The 18,353-nt window shown below is 44.4% G+C and overlaps 1 protein-coding gene across 1 annotated transcript in view; it reads left to right on the forward strand.

Moving 5' to 3' along the window:
• The window catches only part of LOC311228131 (disco-interacting protein 2 homolog A-like), a gene marked incomplete at its 5' end in the record, with an annotated part of 215,683 nt that overhangs the window by 92,258 nt on the left and 105,072 nt on the right, over positions 1 to 18,353 (forward strand). Inside the window, 5 exons of the mRNA XM_084314044.1 lie at positions 3,968 to 4,087; positions 8,807 to 9,004; positions 9,235 to 9,326; positions 10,263 to 10,373; positions 15,131 to 15,254. Of these exons, the coding sequence (XP_084170170.1) occupies positions 3,968 to 4,087; positions 8,807 to 9,004; positions 9,235 to 9,326; positions 10,263 to 10,373; positions 15,131 to 15,254 (645 nt within the window). The remainder of the gene's footprint in view (positions 1 to 3,967; positions 4,088 to 8,806; positions 9,005 to 9,234; positions 9,327 to 10,262; positions 10,374 to 15,130; positions 15,255 to 18,353) is intronic.

An 18,353-nucleotide genomic window follows, 5' to 3' on the forward strand; every position in this document is an offset into this window, starting at 1 on the left:
TTGATGATGTAGGTCGGATTTATACCAAATGATTAATCCTCCTGATCCTCTACCTCTATTAATGTTGCTGTGTTTCTGAAATGGTACTATTATTTCTCTATAATCGTTGGGACAGTGGGTGACAGTGTCAGCTTTACACCATGTCTCCTGTAGAATAATGATGTTGACATCTTTAAGGTTTGTTTTGAGTTCCGGGGCTAAACTCTTCAGCCCAAAGGTTGAAGACTTCAGGCCCTGGATGTTCCACATGCAAACTGAAAGGGATTTCATTATACGAGAGAGATGGCACAGGTACAGTAGAACAGATAAAACAGTAACTACTGGATTGTCAAGAGAGGTACGAACGTTGAACTAAAATGCAGTGTTTACTGTATTTTGTAAATGTGTGTGTTTGGTTATTGAGAACATTGTTAGAGCTGATGCATTTTGAACAATATGTAAAATATTCTTTCAACAGTATAAAGTATCAATACTAATTCAGCTTTTAACTAGCTTTTCTTTTTAACTAACAAATGTTGTCTTAATTAAGTAGTGCGTAAATGCGAGTAGTGTGTGTGTGTGTGTGTGTGTGTGTGTGTGTGTGTGTGTGTGTGTGTGTGTGTGTGCGTGTATTATGAGACTAGTTCAGCTTAGTGCAGATGTACTGGAGGAGCTGTTTAATCTCACTCATTCCTTCAGAGTTCACTCTTCCTTGGAGGGCCTCTGCGTAGCTGCGTGGGGCCTGGTGTGGTTCTCCATGCTGTGGGCTGGGAAGGGGCCGAGGGCCAGGCTCTTGGTTCTGGTAGAGTCTCTGGTTTGTTGAGGGGTAGTAGCCAGGGCCAGTTTGGTTGTGCTGCTGGAGCTGCTGATGTTCTGGTGAAGCGGGGGGTCTGTGGGGTGCGCTGGGTCTGGATGGATGTCTGGGAGGTCTTTGGCTCCTGATGGGGTCTGAGGCGTAGTAGGGGTCCCTGGGAGGTCTTTGGCTCCTGATGGGGTCTGAGGTGTAGTGGGGGTCCCTGGGAGGTCTTTGGCTCCTGGTGGGGTCTGAGGCGTAGTGGGGGCTCCTGGGAGGTCCTCTGGCTGGTGTAAGATGGATGCTTTGACGGCCCAGTGCCACATCTTTTAGTGTTTTTGTAAACATGCCCACTGCCTGCTTTTTTAAGTGGGTGTAGTCGTACAGGTGATCAGGCGTTATGGATATATGATGTGCAACGTGTACATTTGGAAGTGAGGCACATCCTCTTGTGATGTCAGCGTTCACCCTATTGATGGTCTTGGGGTGAAAGTCTCTGCAGGGTAGCAAGGTTGAGATGGTGATGCGTGATTCTGGGAAGGTCGCAACTGCTTTCTCTGCTACTCTGGTGACCAGACTACCAACCTTTTCCCGTTCCTCCCGCAGGTTGTTGGTGCCAGTGTGGATGATAATATGGCCTGGTGTGCCAAACTCGGGGTGCACAAGGATCTGCAGTGCATCCTCTAATGTGGGGCATGGGATTTTGGACACTTTTGTGTTTGGGAAAAGTTTTTGTTCTTGGATGAACTTGCCGTTTGAGTCTATTAGGATAGCAACCTCAGTGTCCTTTTTCAGGGTGGTGGGCTGACGGTGTGAGATGCTGGGGGAGGAGGGGGCCTGGGGGGCTTGAGAGCCTCTCTCGGCTGCCTCCTCACTGGGTGGTGGGGGCTCGGTGGTGGGTGGGTTGTGGGAGGAGGGGGCCCGGGGGGCTAGAAGGCCTCTCTCGGCTGCATCCTCGCTGGGTGGTGGGGGCTCGGTGGTGGGTGGGTTGTGGGAGGAGGGGGCCCGGGGGGCTAGAAGGCCTCTCTCGGCTGCATCCTCGCTGGGTGGTGGGGGCTCGGTGGTGGGTGGGTTGTGGGAGGAGGGGGCCCGGGGGGCTAGAAGGCCTCTCTCGGCTGCATCCTCGCTGGGTGGTGGGGGCTCGGTGGTGGGTGGGTTGTGGGAGGAGGGGGCCCTGGGGGCTTGAAGGCCTCTCTCGGCTGTGGTGGGGGCTCAGTGGTGGGAGGGTTGGGAGGGGTGAGGGGTTGTGGCTGTTCTGTACTGGTAGACATCAGCTTCACCATGATGGCTGATATTTCCTTTGACATCTCGTTTCTCACCTGCATTATTTCCCGCTCCATGTTGTCCTTTGTTTCCCTAAGTTCTGTGGTGAGGGCCCGGTTGTCCTTCTGCACGCTGGAGATCTGTTCCTTCAGCTCCTGTGTAGCAGACTCCAGCTGGTGCTTCCACTGCTGGAGGTCAGGGTGTGGTGTGGGGCTGGTGGAGAGCTGCTGTTCTCTCAGCTCAGTGATCTCCACCTCTAGTAGAGCCAGTCTGTCTCTCAGGAGGCTGACGGTGTGGTGGTCTGGGTGGTCTGGGTGCTGGTTGTTATGACCAGGAATAGGGGATACCTGGCTCTCTGTTGTCGGGGTGCCTGTGGTGATGGGAGAGCTCGGAGTGCTTCCTGTGTCCTTTCTAGATGCTGCCCCCTTCTTCAGAGTGGGGAAGTCCTGTCCAAAGGAGCCAAGGGCAGCTTCATTACCTTGCACCATGACCGTACCATTTTGGTAAAAGTTGACAGTCAGGAACCTTCTCTCTTGGTCCTTGTCTTCATCCTCAAAGATCTGAAGTTGTCTTCCCTTGCAGATCCCTCTCTTGATTACGAAGCTGTAGTGCTTTGATGTGGCTGTATGCCATGCAATGTCATGCTCGGTGAAGAAGAGCAGGTTGGTAATAACACCAGTGGTTTTAGAGCGGTCAGCATATAGAGTCTATGGGTATTCTCGTTGTACTCTATGTCTGAACTGTATTCTCCCGTTCTCTGATTTGATCTCTTCTGGATATTCAAAAAAACAGGGAAGGAAAAAGCCTGCCGCTGTCCGTGCTGCTGTCTCAGTGTCCATGTTGCTATAGCACTGGTTTGATATAAAAATCGATTTGTTCTTTGCAGTGTGTTATTATTTTCTTTTGGTTTGGAGGCTGGGACTCAAGGTGTAGGAAACAGCCTGTGTAGGTTGGAGCTAGCTAGTTAGCCAGTACTGTTAGCTAGCTAGCAGGTCAAAGTTAGCTAAATAGACACACACTGAGGTTCCCAGCTACATGTATATATATATATAATATAACAGCCTTCTTTGTGATGGTATTTATCTTGTCCAAAATGTTTATCTCTCTCTTAACAATCACAAGTTAGATATTAAATCAGGAGCTCATCTTGTGCATGACTTCCTGTCTCCATCTCTCTCTCTCTCTCTCTCTCTGATGCTTGATCTGTGTCTCTCTTTCTCTCTGATGCTTGATCTGTGTGTGTGTGTCTGTGTCTCTCTTTCTCTTCGTGCTTCAGCTTTTTGTGTGCAGTGATGTGAATAATGTGGTAAAGATATTCTAATGTGTGTGTTGATTGACTAACATGTTCATAATTTGATTTGACTGAGCTGATAATTGTTTAATTGACCTCAAATCATCTAGAAAGCATTTTTAAACCCTGCCAATATAGTATACAATGTGGACTGTAATTTGAAACGGGCACCTTTTTGAGATACCTCATGAATCACTTATGGGGCCATCTGGTGAGAGGACCTCTCTGTTGCTAGGCAGCGGTCCTCCTCTCCTCACCGCTGAGCTCTCCAGCCTCTGGGGTTATGCCAGGTGTCTCTGCGGAGCGTGCTTGATGATGGTACTTGTCACCTTTGACCCCCAGGTGGCTGTGGGAGGTCACGCCGCGTCAGGAATGATTGACAGCTGGTTGTCTTCCTCTTCTCATTAGAACGCCCGGCCACACTGACCTTTCATCTTGTCTCCTCTTATCTACCCCTCTTCTCACCCTTCCCCGGTTCCCTCTCTCTATCTCTCCATCAATCTCACCATTTGCATATGTCTCTCCACGCTCCCCCTGTCCCTCCATGTTCATCTATTGTCTATTGTCCATAACCCGATTCCTCCCATCTCCCCGCCATCGTCTCTCGTCCCCCTCTCGTCTCCACCCCATCCTATCTGTAGGCGTCCCGGTCAACAGTCGTGTCTCGTCTAAGATCCAGCAGCTCCTCAACACCCTGAAGAGGCCGAAGAGGCCGCCGCTGAGAGAGTTCTTCGTGGACGACTTCGAGGAGCTTCTGGACGGTGAGCTGTCATTACGCTCCAGATGAATACATTATAATTGAGAACAGAAAGGTCTCTCCTTCTGGAGTGTGAGCGGAACACTGATGATCAGAGGCTTCGGTGGCCACTGAGTGCAAAATACCCCCTGCTTGTTTTCCAACTGATAGAAACAGGGTTCGCACAAGGTCCTTGAAGTGCTTAAAGTGCTTGATTTTTTACAAAAAAAAGTCAAGGCCTGGAATTCCCTGATTTTTTTTTTTACAAGGTGCTTAAAAAGTCTGTGAAATTCAAATCAACCATTCACATTGAATGTTTTGTTCATCCATGATAAAACATTTCTGAATCAAGAATTTTTTTTTCTTGTTCTGCTCTAATCAAATCTGACAATTTTTGGAAACAGGAATTGTTAGCATTTTGTTAGCAATGCTAGTGGAGGTGAAGAAAGAGAGATTCTTTAATCCTGGACCTGCAGCTTCCTGACAGAAATAGGTTTGTAGTATTTATAGTACTGACTTTACATTAGGGTGGTTGTAACTCAACGAAGTCTCATCCCAGCTGTGTTAAAATGACCTCGCCACGCCTGATGAGCACACGGTCACGTATGATGCTTTTAGATCCGTGGTTGTTTTTCTATCTGGGTGGAGCCGGCGACCACCAGGTGAGCTGTGGGGAGTGGGCAGGAAACACACACACACACACACACACACACACACACACACACACACACACACACACACACACACACACACACACACACACACACACACACACCTACACACACATACACGCACGCACACACACACACACACACACCCACCTACACACACACACGCACGCACACACACACACACACACACACACACACACACATACACACACACACACACCTACACACACGCACGCACACACACACGCACACACACACGCACACGCACACACACACTCACACACACACCGACCTCCATGGTTCAGCCCTATCTAACCATTTTCTCCATTCCAACCAACCCACGGTGGGTCTGGGTGGTACTTGGCCACAGGCTGAGTAAACAGTGTGGAAGTGAAAAAGCAGCGGGAATAGCAGCTCATCAGCGGGTATCATGCGGCTGTCCCCTCGCTCGGCCTCGGAGGTCTGCCTGGTTAGGGGAAAACGGCCCACAGCACTGCTGAGATGGGAGCGAACTCACGCAGACTGTTAACTGTCCCGGCGGAGCTGTGTTATATCTGGTTCAGACGCACCTGGCGGGTTAAAACAGCTCAGGGTCCTAGGAGTTATCCTGGGATATAGAAAATAGTGTGAGGGGAAGGAGGGGGGTAGAGAGAAGAGTCGGGAAGAAAGGTGAAGAGAGAGAAAGAGAGATGGAGCGAAGCAGACACATTGGCATTGGTTGGACCTGACACCCCTGGTCAGCTCAGTTAAACAATCCTGGATCGTGGCGATACTGTATCGATACAGGGACGCCAAGTATCGATATTTAATTATTTAAAAAAATAAAATTAAATGATAAATTTTTTTTTTCCCGCAATACTCAGCGTATCGCGATACTATCGTATTGTGACACAAGTATCGCGATAGTATCGTATCGTGAGGTCTCTGGCGATTCCCACCCCTAGTGCATACTGTACTACCATGTTTGTGACATCATGGGTTTGTATCCAACTTTGTTGCCCGTCATTCTAATGTATACTGTCTCCCAGTTGTCAGGCTCCTCATTCATGTCCATTCATTTTGAGGACAATTTCTAAATATCATACATCTGCAGTATAAACTAACTGTACTGCAATTTTATTGTGTGTAATATATTTCTGTCAAAGGTCAAACGTCAAGGTACTTTTTTATTGTTGTTGTTTTTTGCAATTTTTTTTATCATCCGTAAAGGAACTATTTTACACTTGAGGTGTAGTTTGGCCAACTGTCAACTTCTCACAGAATGTTTAGAATCGTTCATCCAGCAAGGAGAAGGTAACCATGGTAACCACTCCCCAAACATTCCATGCAGGGCAAAGATACAAAGTACACTCAAACCTGCAACAAACTGACCGGATCTGCTTTTATTTTTCAAACGTAATAAATCTCTAAAGACATCAAATGCCAAAACAAGCATGTACCTTTAACTCAGAATTGTCTGTTTTATTGAAGTTTGTTTGTTTATACTTCAGAAATATGATATTTAGACAAATTTACGGATGAAGAAAATTATTTTAGTTAGGTCCCTAAAATTAATGGAAGTCAATATAAGGAGCCTGACGCCTCTGAGGAATGGTGGTGTTGACAGCGGTGGTTGCTAGCTTGCTTGTACATGTCTTTAAATAGACGTAGGACTGCTGAAACTTGACAAGTTCTATTAAAGTGAAATATCCCTTTAAGCGCTTATGGTTCACCATGTGAGGGTGTATACCATCTAATCACAATGTCCTGGGTTTGACCTGTGACCTTTGTTGCATGTCATCTCTTCTCCCTCCCTGATCTCCTGTCACCCACTGCTCTGTCTTAATAAAGCAGGAACGTATATGTTACGCACCCCAGTAAGGGGACGCAACACAAGGCCACAGACAGGGTAGGTGAGGGTGCAGTGACACAAAACCACAGAAACAATTTGCAAAATAATAGTATTTATTTCACAAAATTAAAACACAGCAACACAGAAAGCAAGGAGGACTTCCTAGTGGCACCAAATAAAATACAAAAGGAAATGAAATCCCACCCTCCCCTTTACAGGCGCTGAATGCCCAAAAGTACAGGTGGTGGTGCTCACTCTAAAGCTGGTGTCTTTAACATCAGGTCACCTACGTGATGCAAAATGTAGACCCAGGGTATCTTCCTGTCCTCAATGTCCCTGTGTGCAAAACTAAAGATTAATACACAAGAAAAGTAGTCACCATAGGCTGGGTGAACAAGGGAACAAATATACAAAGGGTTAATACAGAAATGTACACAAACTATAATGACTCCACAAAACACTGCAATGAACCAGAGCTTCAGGTACCAGCTCTACACCAAGGCCAATAATGAACCAGAGCTTTAGGTACGAGCTCTACACCAAAGATAATAATGAACCGCTAAAGATATGATGAACCGCTAAAGATATTTCCTATACTAACAAGAACCAGAGCTTTTACCAGCTCTACCAAATGTACCATGAACCGCTAAAGATATTTCCTATACTAACAAGAATCAGAGCTTTTACCAGCTCTACCAAATGTACCTCTAAATAGCCACTGCTCTATATACCTCTAAAGAGCCACTGCTCTATATACCTCCAAAGAGCCACGGCTCTATACCAAACGACACAAAGAGAATTGTCACCAAAGACACAGAGAGACACCCACCACCACAATGAGCCAAAAGAGCTAACTATCACTGCACAAAATGGGATATATAAAGGGAGAGTGGATGTTGATTGCAGATCAGCTTCAGCTGCCGTTGCACTGGGGTGAGTTGCTGATTGACCAGCTGGCTGCTGGAAGCTGGAACTGAGAGACACCTGAGAAATAAATATGTAGGCACAAGAGGGAGACAAAAGACAACAACAACCCAAAACATACCTATATACACAACAGATAACATACATAACTCCCTATATATATATACATAAGGACACCGTCCGTAACAATCCCTCAAAATATTATCATAATTCTGGATTCTGGATGAGGAGAATGAGGGGAGAAGGGAGGGAAGAGATGGGAGAGAAGGGAGGGGAGAGAAGGGAGGGATGAGAGGGGAGATAAGGGAGGGAGGAGAGGGGAGAGAAGGGAGGGAGGACGGACAGAAGAGGGAGAAGGTTCAGTTGTACAAAGAGAGGGAGAAGTTTATAGAGTAAATAGAGGAGCAGTGCGTGTGATAGAGGGAGGGAGAGGAGAGGCGAGGGGATGATGAGAAGAGAAGAGAGGAGGAGAAGAGAAGAGAGGAGAGGTGATAAGAGAGGAGATGAGAGGAGAGGTGAGGTGAGAATAGAGGAGAGAAGAGGAGAGGAGGACAAGAGAGGAGAGGAGAGGTACAGCTCACTGAGCAGAGTAGGAGAACCCAGGCATGATGGAAGGTGTAGTCAGTTGCTGATCAGTCAGGCACAGATAACTGATATGGACGGCACACTGTTCACCTCTCCATCTCTCCACCTCTATCCCTCCACCTCTCTCATCACCCATCCCTCCAGCTCTCTCGTCCTCCATCCATCCACCTCTCTCCCCCTCCATCCCTCTACCTCTCTCCCCCTCCATCCCTCTACCTCTCATCATCCATCCCTCCACCTCTCGTCCTCCATCCCTCTACCTCTCCATCCCTCCACCTCTCTCATCCTCCATTCCTCCACCTCTCTCGTCCTCCATCCCTCTACCTCTCCATCCCTCTACCTTTGTCCTCCTCCATCCCTCTACCTCTATCTCTTCACCTCCATTAATCGCACCACTTATGTTACACAGACACGATCTTTCCCGGCGTTACTGATATGCGTGTGTCACCCTTCCCAGCCCACCACTACCACCACGAATACCTGTGTAAAAGCTGTTTGCAGCCTTTGTAATCGCCATGCCCATTTACAACATCGCTTTTAGTTCAGTTTATTGTCATTTGCCCATTTGGAAAACATACTATTCAGAAATAGCCTCTGACCACGTCATTTGTGTTACGTCACCATAGCAGTACGGCGCCATCTTGGATCACTCAACAATGGAAGGAATGGTGTCATCATCTGGTCGTTCTTTCTGATTTAGACTAATGTCCCTTCTCTCTCCCTGTACATGTAGTTCAGCAGCCAGACCCCAACCAGCCTAAGCCTGAGGGCCAGCAGATGAGCCCCATGGATGGTGAGCCACTGGGGGTGGTCACCAACTGGCCCCCCTCCCTGCCAGCAGCCTTGCAGCACTGGGGCACCACCCAGCCCAAGAGCCCCTGTCTAACCGCACTAGACAACGCTGGAAAGCCTGTTTACACCCTTACCTATGGTAGGTATCAACACCCAGCCACAGAGAGAGAGAGAGAGAGAGAGAGAGAGAGAGAGAGAGAGAGAGAGAGAGAGAGAGAGAGAGAGAGAGAGAGAGAGAGAGAGAGAGAGAGAGAGGTCCATAAAACGTCTCTATAAACCTGAATGGATGTGTTGATGTGTGTATAGAACTCTACAATCCTTTTTTGTTTATTTTTATGTTATTGGCATGTGTCTACTACCCCTTTCCAGGTAAACTATGGACCCGGAGTCTGAAACTGGCCTACACTCTTCTGAACAAGCTGAGCACCAGGAACGAGCCTTTACTACTGCCTGGAGACAGAGTAAGTTATGAACTACTACTGTGCTGACTGGAGACAGAGTAAGTTATGAACTACTACTGTGCTGACTGGAGACAGAGTACGTTATGAACTACTACTGTGCTGACTGGAGACAGAGTAAGTTATGAACTACTACTGTGCTGACTGGAGACAGAGTACGTTATGAACCACTACTGTGCTGACTGGAGACAGAGTAAGTTATGAACTACTACTGTGCTGACTGGAGACAGAGTACGTTATGAACCACTACTGTGCTGACTGGAGACACAGTAAGTTATGAACTACTACTGTGCTGACTGGAGACAGAGTACGTTATGAACTACTACTGTGCTGACTGGAGACAGAGTAAGTTATGAACTACTACTGTGCTGACTGGAGACAGAGTACGTTATGAACCACTACTGTGCTGACTGGAGACAGAGTAAGTTATGAACTACTACTGTGCTGACTGGAGACAGAGTACGTTATGAACCACTACTGTGCTGACTGGAGACACAGTAAGTTATGAACTACTACTGTGCTGACTGGAGACAGAGTACGTTATGAACCACTACTGTGCTGACTGGAGACAGAGTAAGTTATGAACCACTACTGTGCTGACTGGAGACAGAGTAAGTTATGAACTACTACTGTGCTGACTGGAGACAGAGTAAGTTATGAACTACTACTGTGCTGACTGGAGACAGAGTAAGTTATGAACTACTACTGTGCTGACTGGAGACAGAGTAAGTTATGAACTACTCAGTCGGCCAAGCTGAAAGGCTGGATTTGTCCTCCACAACGACACACCTGAGCACCTGTAAAATGCTAAGGCGTTACCTCCCAACCATGCCTGTCACTCTCCAGTACAGTGTATTATTAATGAAGCTATGTGTCCTTCCGTGTTGATCTATAATAATGCCGACCGTGGCAGTGATTGCGTCGCTTATGTCGTTGCAGGTTGCACTTGTGTTCCCCAACAACGACCCGGTGATGTTCATGGTGGCGTTCTACGGCTGTCTCCTGGCAGAGCTGGTGCCCGTGCCCATTGAGGTACCACTCACTCGAAAGGTAACCAATCCTGCCCACTCCTAATAGCTGGCAACACATTTGGTACTGTGCCAAGTGAGCATGGACAGCATCCTAAAACAAAGTCTACTTGACGAGGAATCTATGAACTTCAGTGCATGTTTTGAAAATGACCAGCTGCTCTCCCCCTACAGCACTTGACCACTTGAGAAGAGCTCTAGTGACCCCTACTGGAATGACATTGAAATTACACTTGGGTTTATGTAAAGATACCATACAGATAATGGCATCACCAGAACACTCCTACAAGGATTCAATTTGATTAACAAGATTCCAGATGTATGGCCATGTCAAGGCCTCCCACTTAAACCTTTCAGGTGTACATTTTCAGAGTTCTATGCTGGCCAATGTTACATCTTCATTATAACCTTCAGTCAATTGCTTACAACCACTGGACAGCCGGTTTAAAGCCCTAGTGTCTGGTTGCTCTACTTGTAATTTGGCAATATTATAGTATAATACTATCTTTTTTCAGATTCAGAATTTTTATTTGCCACATGGAAGCAATACAATCATACAGTTTTCATACAAAATCATAAATAGAGTTCTACCATGGGCAAAAGGAGCAGGAAGAAGAATAAATCTTATGGTTACCTGCCCCCTATTTTTAAACTAAACAAGTAACAGTATCAGTTTCATTTTATCATTTCAAACCATACAACCTATACAATACAAGACAACCACAAAACAACACTACAACCACCACAAAACAATAGACAACAGCAACAACAGACACCACCCATGGTCCGAAAAGTGGGATGGAAGAAGCCAATCCTGTGAACTTCCATTCCCCACACCCCGGCCATCACCCTCTACATACAACATGTAACACAGCTCCGCTTCCCACATCCCCTGACATCTCAACAAGACATACTTGAGTCTGACCAGTCAATACATATTTTATATACATACTCCTTTTAATGCCAAACATCATGTTCACCCTCCTCCTTATACCTTTCCAATATTCCTTTTTTTTTTAACTTTCTTTTAAACTGGTATACCGTATGTTTTTACTCAGTTTAACGTCCTCGTCCAATCCATTCCATAATTTTACTCCACAAACAGATATACACATAGATTTTAGAGTGGTTCTTACACCCGGTTGCTGGAGTTTCTGTTTCCCTCTAAGATTATAATTCCTGGTTCCTACCCTCTCAGTGAACCGATATTGGATGGGGGTTGGAAGAGAGTTATGTGAAGCTTTGAACATAATTTTGGCAGTTTTAATTTTGATCAAGTCCCATAATTTAAAAGCTGATGCTTGTAAAAACAATGGGGTAGAGTGTTGGTTGTACTTAGCACTGTACACAATCCGTATGGCCTTTTTTTGCAGAATATAAAGAGGTGATATATTGGAACGATAAGTATTACCCCATACTTCCAGACAATAATTTAAATATGGGACTACAAGTGCATGGTAGAGGATGAGAAGTGACCTTTGGTTGACAAAATTCTTGGATCGATACATAATCCCCACACTTTTGGCCATCTTGGATTTTACATGACTGATGTGAGGTTTCCAGCATATCCTGTCATCTATGATTACACCCAGGAATGTGGTTTGCTTTACTCTTTCAATACATACATTGCCTATCATAACTTTCACTGTTAAATCACTATTTCGCTTTCCAAATAACATTAATTTAGTTTTACTCAAATTCAACGACAATTTATTCTCATCAAACCATTTTTTTAACTTTATCAACTCCTGCAAAAGATCCTGCAAATTTTGCCCTGAACAAATTATATTAGTGTCATCTGCAAAAAGGATGAATTTCATGATTGATGATACTCTACATATGTCATTAATGTATAATAAAAACAGTATCGGACCCAAAATGTACCCTTGCGGTACTCCGCAGACTATGTTCCTCAATGTTGACCTATGTTTGTCAATTTGTACAAATTGTTTCCTGTCTTCCAAATAACTTTCCAACCAATTTAGAACTGTTCCTCTAATACCACATCGATCCAGTTTTTTTAATAATATACCATGATCTATAGTATCAAACGCCTTCTTAAAATCTATAAATATTCCTACAGCTAATTTCTTATTGTCCGTACATGTGGTGATTTCCTCAATTAGGTCTGTAAGCGCCAATGAAGTTGATCTATTTTTTCGGAAACCATACTGGCTGTCGGAAAGCAAGTTATTTTTTTCAATAAAACTGAAAAGTCTTATTGAAAAGAGCTTTTCTAGAATTTTTGAGAACTGAGGTAGGAGAGAGACTGGCCGGTAATTTGTAAAAGTATGTTTATCCCCTGATTTAAATAATGGTATTACTTTAGCTATTTTCATTTTATTTGGAAATGTTCCTGTTTGAAAGGATAAGTTGCAAATGTGAGTTAGTGGTTTTATAATTCCCCCAACAATTTTCTTAATCGTCTCTATCAATATCATTATAATCTTTAGATTTTTTATTCTTACAGTTCAATACAGTGTCCATTACTTCATTTTCATCTACCGGATAAAGAAACATTGAGCCTGAATTGAAGTCTATCAGTTTATCCAGTGACCCAGTTGTGAATGTAATTTTCTCTGCCAATTCAGGTCCAATACGTACAAAGAATTTATTAAAACCATCAACCACCTCATCCATGTTGCTTATGGACTTTTCATTTACAATAAAATGATCTGGATAGTTCTCACCATTTGACCCCTTTCTGATAAGATTATTTAGCACCTTCCAAATACCCTTAATATCATGTTTTTTACTTTCTAGTAGATTGGCATAGTATTCCTTTTTACAGTTTCTCATAATAATAGTTAACTTGTTTTTATACATTTTATATTTAGACTCTGTTTCATTAGTTCTGTATTTAATACATTTTCTATACAACAGGTTTTTCTTTTTGCAAGCATTTAATAGCCCCTTTGTTAACCATGGATTCTTTGTGGTATTTCTTCTCTTGTCCTGTTTTTTTATTGGACATTTGTTGTCATATGATGTTTTAAATATTTCCAGAAAGGAGTCATAGGCGACATCGATATTATTTGCTTGGTATACTGTATTCCAATCCTGTTCAATTAAGTTATTTCTCAGAGCAGTCAATGACTCCTCACTTCTTACATGGCTATAGTATACATTTTTTGCCTCCATGACTTTTCTATACATAGTATCATACACAACAAAAATTGGTAGATGGTCACTAATGTCATTAAGTAATAGCCCACTCACAGTATTGTTATCTATTATGTTTGTAAAAATGTTATCTATCAGTGTGGCACTATGTGAAGTTATTCTGCTGGGTCTGGTGATTTTAGGATATAGGCTCATGCTGCAACATAGTGTCAATGAATTCCTCTGTCAATCTATGTTTCTGTGGATTTCTGGTATACTCTATATATAATATATATACAATACTATAGTATAATACTATCTGGTATACTATATATAATATATATACAATACTATAGTATAATAGATAAATGGGGTCTGTGTCTGGCTGCATTGCAGCCACCCCCCCCCCCCCCCCCCCCCCCCCCCCAGTCCATCCATCAGTTGAAACTGAAACAAATTCATTGAGCATAGTTGTACTGACTGGAACCTGCTGCCTCGGGCTTAGATCAAGACAAGCTGGCTTTGATGTCCTCAAAGTTGTTGATTCTCTCTCTCTCTCTACTCTCTGTGTAGTCAGATCATTCAGACTCTGAATTATCACATGAGCATACACACAAAAGCAGCTTAAGTGACTTACACACCACACAGGGCGGCTACGTGGTGTAGTGGGCAAGGCGCTCGCCACGAATGCAGAGACGCCACATTGCTTTCAGTTTAGCTGGTCGTTCATACTAATACACATTGGCCGTATTAGGGGGTGGGAAACTGATTGGTGGGGATCGGGCGTTGTGGACAGCGACTCCTACAGGTCGGTTGGTGCGCCTGCGCAGTAGAATCAGGAAGTGTCGGGGGCAGCGTGAGCCTCCCACACGTTACTCCTCGCCACTGAGAGATCGAGCTGCGCAGGTGAAAAGATGCGACTGCTGTTACCTCAAGTACCGGAGGGGACTTGTGCTATGTATGACTTAGTCCACATTGCAGCTGGCTTGTGGGAGGCAAGAAACAGCGTTCGTGACAGGGGAGGATTGAATTGGATGATACGAAATTGGGATGGGAGAAAATATAGAAAATGGGAGAAAAAGTGGATAAAAAAAAAAAGGTGACTTACACACCACACAAGCCCACTTATTACACACACTGCAGCTAACATTATACCCATTATGTTTAGATTATAGTTTAGTTTATATATTATAGTTTATTTATATAGTTAGTATAGTATAGTTTGTAGATATAATATATTGTACATTGTTTATTATGTCTAGTTTATAGTTTGAGTTTATAGTTTATAGTTATTTATAGCTTAATAATAATAATAATAATAATAATAATAATAATAATAATAATAATTAATAATAATAATAATAATAATAATAACTTCATTTTATATAGCGCCTTTCAGAAGACCCAAGGTCGCTTTACATAGGGGGGGGGGGGATAACAATTTAACAAACATAGTGGACAGACATAGTTTATAGTTATAGTTTGTATAGATAGAATATATGTTGTGTATTTTGTTTACTAATCTACTACGGTTGAGGAGCCGGGAAAAACAAGCGACAATAAAATAATCTGGATCTGAAATCTACCCTTTTTTATTTGAATAATTTTGCGTGGTTCCTCTGTGTTGCACACAGATATTAGTTGTCTATACTATTAATATTCTCTCCTCTCCTCCAGGACGCAGGAAGCCAACAGATCGGATTCCTGTTGGGCAGCTGTGGCGTGACACTGGCGTTGACCACCGACGCCTGTCAGAAAGGCCTGCCCAAGGCTCAGACAGGAGAGGTGGCCAGCTTCAAAGGTACAGTATGGCTTTATCAGGCTTGCCCAACCTTGTTTATTTTTTATATCAGTATGGAAATAGGGTCCCTAATATATCTACTGCCTGTTAAAAAAACAAACAAAACAAAAAATCATAATCAAAGTAAAACAACTGTAATAGAACAACTATTTTGACGTGGAAGAAATTACCCCCTGCTTTCACATGGAAGCCACATTGTATTAATACTTTATTCAAGAGAGAACATCAGTACCAAACACTGTGACACCCTGTGGTATTAATACTTTATTCAAGAGAGAACATCAGTACCAAACACTGTGAAACCGTGTGGTATTAATACTTTATTCAAGAGAGAACATCAGTACCAAACACTGTGAAACCGTGTGGTATTAATACTTTATTCAAGAGAGAACATAAGTACCACTTGAAGAAGATTACCCACACACTACCTGGCTATGGACATTCATTTATCTGGTTACCACCACATTTGTCTATGTGTGACTGTGCAGACTGGAACTGTGTGACTGTGCAGGCTGTAACTGTGTATGTGTGACTGTGCTGACTGTAACTGTGTGACTGTGCAGGCTGTAACTGTGTATGTGTGACTGTGCTGGCTGTAACTGTGTGACTGTGCAGGCTGTAACTGTGTATGTGTGACTGTGCTGACTGTAACTGTGTATGTGTGACTGTGCAGGCTGTAACTGTGTATGTGTGACTGTGCAGGCTGTAACTGTGTATGTGTGACTGTGCAGGCTGTAACTGTGTATGTGTGACTGTGCAGGCTGTAACTGTGTATGTGTGACTGTGCTGACTGTAACTGTGTATGTGTGACTGTGCTGACTGTAACTGTGTATGTGTGACTGTGCAGGCTGTAACTGTGTATGTGTGACTGTGCTGACTGTAACTGTGTATGTGTGACTGTGCAGGCTGTAACTGTGTATGTGTGACTGTGCAGACTGTAACTGTGTATGTGTGACTGTGCAGGCTGTAACTGTGTATGTGTGACTGTGCAGGCTGTAACTGTGTATGTGTGACTGTGCAGGCTGTAACTGTGTATGTGTGACTGTGCAGGCTGTAACTGTGTATGTGTGACTGTGCAGGCTGTAACTGTGTATGTGTGACTGGGCAGGCTGTAACTGTGTATGTGTGACTGTGCTGACTGTAACTGTGTATGTGTGACTGTGCAGGCTGTAACTGTGTATGTGTGACTGTGCAGGCTGTAACTGTGTATGTGTGACTGTGCAGGCTGTAACTGTGTATGTGTGACTGTGCAGGCTGTAGGCTGTAACTGTGTATGTGTGACTGTGCTGACTGTAACTGTGTATGTGTGACTGTGCAGGCTGTAACTGTGTATGTGTGACTGTGCAGGCTGTAACTGTGTATGTGTGACTGTGCAGGCTGTAACTGTGTATGTGTGACTGTGCAGGCTGTAACTGTGTATAATAATAATAATAATAATAATAATAATACATCTATTTTATATAGCGCTTTTCCAGGTGCTCAAAGACGCTTCACATGGGCAGGAGAGACAAACTATGGCAAAACAAAAAACAGAACAAAACAGAACAAAAATAATACATGACAAAATAAAATAAAACCGACAGAATTAGAGGTCAAAAGCAAGATTGAAAAGGTGGGTTTTGAGGGCTGATTTAAAAGATGTCAGGGTGTTTGCATCACGGATATGGCTGGGGAGGGCATTCCAGAGGGAGGGGGCAGCAGCAGCGAAGGCCCTGTCGCCCCAGGTCCGGAGCTTGGTCGTGGGAGGTGTTAGGAGGTTGGCATCTGCAGACCTAAGGCGACGGGTGGGCGTGTGACGGTGGAGAAGGTCGGACAGGTAGGGAGGGGCAAGGTTGTTGAGGGCTTTAAATGTGATGAGTAGTATTTTAAAATGTATCCTGTATTTGATTGGAAGCCAGTGGAGGTCGTGGAGGACAGGGGTGATGTGATCAGAGCGACGGGTGGAGGTGAGCATGCGGGCAGCAGAGTTTTGGACATATTGGAGTTTATTGAGAATAGTGTTTGGTGAGCCGTAGAGGATGCTGTTGCAGTAATCTAGTCTTGATGATATGAATGCATGAACCAGTGTTTCAGCAGCGGAGAGTGATAGGGAGGGGCGAAGACGAGCAATGTTCCGGAGGTGATAGAAGGCAGATTTGGTTATGTGGTTCACATGGGGGAGGAAAGAAAGGGTGGAGTCCAGGATGATGCCAAGGTTACGGACGTGAGTGGAGGGGGTGACAATGGTACCATCAATATTTAGGGTAAATCCTGGGTGTGGCTGGTGAGGGATTTTGGACCGATAATGATGATTTCTGATTTATTGCAGTTTAATTTGAGAAAGTTATTTTGCATCCATGTTTTGATGTCTGTGAGGCAGGTGCTGAGGGTGGAGAGAGTGGCTGGAGTGATAGTCTTGGTGGAGAGGTAGAGCTGAGTGTCGTCTGCATAACAGTGAAAACGCAGGCCATGTTGGCGGAGAATCAGACCAAGTGGAAGGATGTAGAGGATGAAGAGCAGGGGACCAAGTACTGAGCCTTGGGGGACACCATGAGTGATGGGGGCAGTGGGGGATTTGCAGTTGTTGATAGAGATGAATTGGTGCCTGTGTGAGAGGTATGATTGGAGCAAGGTGAGGGGGATTCCGGAGATGCCAACGGAGGACTGGAGACGAGTGATGAGGATGGGGTGACTGATGGTGTCAAAAGCAGCGCTGAGGTCTAGGAGAATGAGGATGGAGAGGGAACCAGAGTCGGCAGAGAGGAGTATGTCGTTGGTGACCTTTAGAAGAGCAGTTTCGGTGCTATGTTTGGTGCGGAATCCGGATTGAAATGTATCATAAAGGTTATTGTTGTCGAGGTAGGATTTTAATTGGGAGGCAATGGCTCGCTCAATTATTTATTATTATTATTATGTGTGACTGGGCAGGCTGTACCTCTGTATGTGTGACTGTGCAGGCTGTAACTGTGTATGTGTGACTGTGCAGGCTGTAACTGTGTATGTGTGACTGTACAGGCTGTAACTGTGTATGTGTGACTGTGCAGGCTGTAACTGTGTATGTGTGACTGTGCTGGCTGTAACTGTGTATGTGTGACTGCGCAGGCTGTAACTGTGTATGTG

The sequence above is a fragment of the Notolepis coatsorum genome (genome assembly GCF_963971535.1).
Source record: "Notolepis coatsorum genome assembly, chromosome: 5".
Lineage (NCBI taxonomy): Eukaryota > Metazoa > Chordata > Actinopteri > Aulopiformes > Paralepididae > Notolepis > Notolepis coatsorum.